We start from the raw sequence: 5,498 nt of genomic DNA on the forward strand, positions 1-5,498 counted from the left end.
TGTAAACTCAGTTTTGAAGAGAATATGTAGCCTGTGTTTTGTGGGTTTTGAATAGAATTGAAATTTTTATTTTACTTAAATATATATTAGTAATTTTGGGGTGTAACTTAGATTATTTGGGGGTGTGGGTAGCATCTGTCAAACTTCTTTTCCTAAAAAAAAGAAGAAGAAAAAAGGAAGATTTAATGGATAATATTGAAAGTATTATATATAGTTTGTTGAGATATTTTGGCTACATAAAATATTATAAATTAAATATAAAATTAAATAAAATATTTAGTGGATAAGATCAAAAGTTTGTTGAGATATTTATGTCAAATAAAGTATAAAAAATAATAAAAATATTGAGAATAAACGTGGAAGTGACACGTGGCATAAAAAACCTTACTTTATATATATACTATACTATACTATTGATTGTAAAAGAAATATTTAAAAAAACAAACTTCAGTGAATTAATACATTATTTTATATCAAAAAAAATTGGAAAATAAAAATAAAATAGAAAAATATTATTTTTGGAAAAATAAAATATTCTAAAAATGAGCAACGATATCTTAAGGAGGAAGGTAGAGTTTTGATATGTTGACGCGCTCGAAATAGAAATAAAATAAAATAAAAGATAGTAATAATTAATTTTCGACACACCGACATCTATTTTCTCCGAAATTTCTCATATCTCTCTCTTCTCCAATATTATATTTTGTTGGTGAAAGTTCATTCATTCTTTGAATCAATTCATCAATCATCATCAATGGCTGAAGAGAAAAAACTCAATCACCAAGAAGAAGAGGCAAGTCCTCTTCTCAAACAACAACAACAACAACAACCTCCCAAAGCTGAACAAACAACCGAGCAGCAGGATCATTATCTTGGATGGACCGCCGATGGGCTTCCGATGGGCCATGGAAGCGTCATGGGTCAGCCCATTCCTCGTTCTCCTTGGAACTCCTCCGTCTGCGCTTGTCTTGGCCAAAACGATCACTTTTGCAGCAGCGATCTTGAAGTTTGTATGTCCCTTTCTTTTATTTCTCTTCTAATTTTCTTAATCGCTCTATTTTATTTTGTTTATATTGATTTGTGAGTTGATAAAATTGGGGGTTTTTTTGAGGAGAATTTTAGGGTTCAATTTTCCATGTACAAGAATATGTCCCTTTGTTAGGAAAAATAATTCAAAAGATTATGTCTTTATCTGAATTCAGCTGCAAAGATATTAGCTATCATAAGAATTTTGACTTTGGATTCTATGTTTATTATGTGCAGGTTAACCTTATTATGTTGTGGATTTTGACTACCATAACCCTAAACCAAACGATTTTATAATGTTCATTATATCAAAAGTGAATTCTATTGTGGACCTCCTTCGTACGTGGTCCACCATGGACAATACGTAAAATTATCAGAAATTCCAACGACACGATACTATTCAAAAATAAAAATCACGACTTTTCTCATATTTACGGCTAAGACGGTGACTTGATTGATGTCGTACATATTTATTTTCCGATGTTTTGAACAAACTGATATCAATTAGGTTATTATTTCAATCGTAAAAATGAGAAAAACCATTAACATCTACTAGTCTACTACCAAGAGACTGATGTCGTTCATCATTGGAGTTTCAATCAATTTTTAAGTACTAGTCCACGTTGGACTGCTTATTAAGGTGTTCCATATTAGAATTTTTATATATCAAAATAACATTGGTTGTTTTTTTGTATTTTATTGGGGAAATAGACGAAAGAAAATGGGTGTTATTAGTATGAAGCGAAAGTGCTTTGGATATTGAACCTCTTGCTCTATTTGATATGTTTTCGATATGGATCCCTAAAACATTATCCGCTTTTACTTATGGTTGAACTGGATACGTGCTAGGTCTTCTTGGGAGTGTGGCTCCTTGTGTGCTGTATGGAAGCAATATGGAGAGACTTCATTCTAATCCTGGGACATTTGGCAGTCACTGTTTGCATTATTCTGGACTGTATGTGATTGGGAATTCATGCTTTGGTTGGAATTGTCTTGCACCCTGGCTTTCATATCATAGCCGTACTGAAATCCGTCGCAGGTTCAATTTAGAGGTTAGTTACTGTTTTATTATTTGCCTCTTATTATGTAGTGATGATATGTCATGAAACCTATTGTGATTTGTGATGTGGCTGCGAGGAAGAATTGTAGGTGACCAGAAGCCCTGAGAGGCAGGGGTGGTCAAAATTTGGTTCAAGTAAGATAACCAAGCCGAATGAACCAAAGTGTAAACTCGTTCGCTCGAACCGAATCCAACTAGTTTCATTACAACATTAACCGAACCAAACCAGTTGTTCAGTTTGGTGCACTGATTTTTAAATCTCATGATCTGAACTATTTTTCAAACTGTTTTTCTGAACATGATCCTGAACTATTTTTCTGAACAGTCTGTTTTTCAAATTGTTTCTCAGCTGTATAGTTATAATTTTCAAATTGTATTTACACTGTTCACTGAATTGTATTATAATAAAGTTTAGGCTCGCAAACTGATTTCAAACTAATAGCTCGGTTCCCAAACCGTGTTCAAAAGTTTGATTATTTTATAATGCAGTGCGGTTCAGTTCAAAATGATTTTTTGAACGCCCGTATTGAGTGGGCAAGGTATTTCCATGACCATCAATAGCTAACTGTCATAAAAATACCACGGTGATAAATTGGGGAAAATTCTCTGGTAACATGTACGCTACAAGGAAATGCGAAATAAAATAGCTGTATAGAGGGCAGGCAAGTAAGTGGTGTCTAAGAACTAGCATATAGAGCGTAGGTAAGTAAGTGGTGTCTAAGGAGTAGAGTACAGAGGTCAAGGCCTTTAGAATGCCCTATGCTACTATACATTTCTCCCTTCAGTTCAGTGTTCTAATTGATTGCAATCCATCTATATGGCTGCTGTTGTCACACATTCATTTTTATAGGGAAATATTACAGCACATGTACTTTTGTCTTTTGGTATTTGATCTGGTCCAGATCCTCTCAAAATATTTAAAATGTGATAATATGAATACCTTGCCTTGTTGTTTTCTTGACTTTGTTTAAATTGATCAACCCTTGTACTTTAAACCTCTTCATATATAATTTAACAATAAATCATTGACACTAGCAGCAGACATGCTGTATATTACAACTAGACACTCCCCAACATGCAAATTAGGTCTTCTACTATGTTAAGCTGGAACATTTGAATTCCTCGCATTTTTTATTCTCTATCTTCTTAAAATACCATAATCCAAATTTTTTCATATGCATAACTGTTTATAAAATGATTTCGTACTTGAAATATTTTTATGTGGTAATTTGTTCAGAAGTATGTTGTTAACCTTGTCCAAGTAGTTCCGTTACAATGGATATCATATATCAACTGTGGTGAACCTGTACTGAGTCGTTTTAGTTTGTGTTCTGTATCGAGAGTAATCTTAATCTGTAGTCTTCTCCATGAAGATAATTTTGTCTGTATTTTTTATGGATTACCATGAAAATAGTCCTATCATTGGGATATTTTTTTATCTAAATTTTGTTCAGGTTAAATTCAGTGTATTCACCATCAACTTTGTATTTGCTTAAATATTTAGTTATAGTGTGTCCCAAAGTAATTCATAGATGAAAAGGTATACAATTGAATTCCAGATTAGTGGAGCAATGAGATTTGCCTTTCTGCCCTATGCTACTATACATTTCTCCCTTCAGTTCAGTGTTCTAATTGATTGCAATCCATCTATATGGCTGCTGTTGTCACACATTCATTTTTATAGGGAAATATTACAGCACATGTACTTTTGTCTTTTGGTATTTGATCTGGTCCAGATCCTCTCAAAATATTTAAAATGTGATAATATGAATACCTTGCCTTGTTGTTTTCTTGACTTTGTTTAAATTGATCAACCCTTGTACTTTAAACCTCTTCATATATAATTTAACAATAAATCATTGACACTAGCAGCAGACATGCTGTATATTACAACTAGACACTCCCCAACATGCAAATTAGGTCTTCTACTATGTTAAGCTGGAACATTTGAATTCCTCGCATTTTTTATTCTCTATCTTCTTAAAATACCATAATCCAAATTTTTTCATATGCATAACTGTTTATAAAATGATTTCGGACTTGAAATATTTTTATGTGGTAATTTGTTCAGAAGTATGTTGTTAACCTTGTCCAAGTAGTTCCGTTACAATGGATATCATATATCAACTGTGGTGAACCTGTACTGAGTCGTTTTAGTTTGTGTTCTGTATCGAGAGTAATCTTAATCTGTAGTCTTCTCCATGAAGATAATTTTGTCTGTATTTTTTATGGATTACCATGAAAATAGTCCTATCATTGGGATATTTTTTTATCTAAATTTTGTTCAGGTTAAATTCAGTGTATTCACCATCAACTTTGTATTTGCTTAAATATTTAGTTATAGTGTGTCCCAAAGTAATTCATAGATGAAAAGGTATACAATTGAATTCCAGATTAGTGGAGCAATGAGATTTGCCTTTCTGCCCCCCCCCCCCCCCCCAATAATCTTTCTATGGTCCACGTTATACTCTTTAAATATGAGAAGGATAATCAATTATTGTATTAACTATTGGTGATCCTTGAAAATCAGGGAAGTTGTGAGGCATTTAATAGGTCATGTGGGTGCTGCGGAAGCTATTTGGAAAATGAGGAGCAGCGTGAACATTATGAGTTGGCATGTGACTTTGCAACTCATGTCTTCTGTCATGTCTGTGCTCTTTGTCAAGAAGGTCGTGAGCTCCGCCGTAGAGTGCCTCATCCTGGCTTCAATGCACAACCAGTATTGGTTATGATTCCCCCAGGAGAGCAAACCATGGGTCGTGGGGCTTGAAGAAAATTCTTCCTCGTCTTGGAGGTGCTATTCTTGTGTATGTTACTGTTGCCTCTATATGATTTGACGTTGAACCGTCATTTGCTCCCTTTTCTCTCTCCTGATTTTGCTGAAAAGTGCATCTTGGTTCTTTGGATTTGGTATAAATAAGAACATATAAAACATCATTATATTTTCATTTTGTTTCCCTGCTGTTCTGTATTATATGTATTTGTTTATTGTGGTCTATGCGTAATCATTTGAATAAACTGAATGAAGCAAAATTTGTTATTAAGGGCATATGGTTATGTACTTGTGCTTAGTGTTTTCAGAATTAATATTAACAGCTGCTTAAACAGTAAGAATGATATTTGCATTGCAAACGCATTTAGCACCTGTTTTATTATAGAACAAGTTGTCTCCGGCCCCTTGTTTTATGACTAGTTTTTTAATTGGAATTCAGTTCACTACTAGAGATTTGCTTCATTTGATCATTCAGTTGACATTTGTTTGAAAGGTTAATTTGGCTAAGTCAGCACTTCTCCATATCTTGGGATATTAGGTTGACTCATAGTTAGGCCGTTAGGGTGCTGGAGTAGAGATAAGAAGATTTTGGATTCGATCTCTAGTCTAACATAAGAGTATCCAGGACACAATTTAACC

At 33.6% G+C, this 5,498-nt stretch overlaps 1 protein-coding gene across 1 annotated transcript; it reads left to right on the plus strand.

The window, feature by feature from the left end:
* The first annotated feature begins 705 nt into the window (after positions 1–705).
* Positions 706–5,130, plus strand: LOC146910480 (PLAC8 family protein). The gene is made up of 3 exons (XM_085727788.1): positions 706–1,010; positions 1,876–2,078; positions 4,617–5,130. The coding sequence occupies exons 1-3, from the start codon at positions 755–757 to the stop codon at positions 4,854–4,856; spliced, it is 699 nt and encodes a 232-aa protein (XP_085583914.1). The 5' UTR covers positions 706–754; the 3' UTR covers positions 4,857–5,130.
* The last annotated feature ends 368 nt before the right edge of the window (positions 5,131–5,498 follow it).

The sequence above is a fragment of the Medicago sativa genome, chromosome 7 (assembly GCF_051527215.1).
Source record: "Medicago sativa cultivar Bolivia chromosome 7, Bolivia_mono, whole genome shotgun sequence".
NCBI classification, from domain to species: domain Eukaryota; kingdom Viridiplantae; phylum Streptophyta; class Magnoliopsida; order Fabales; family Fabaceae; genus Medicago; species Medicago sativa.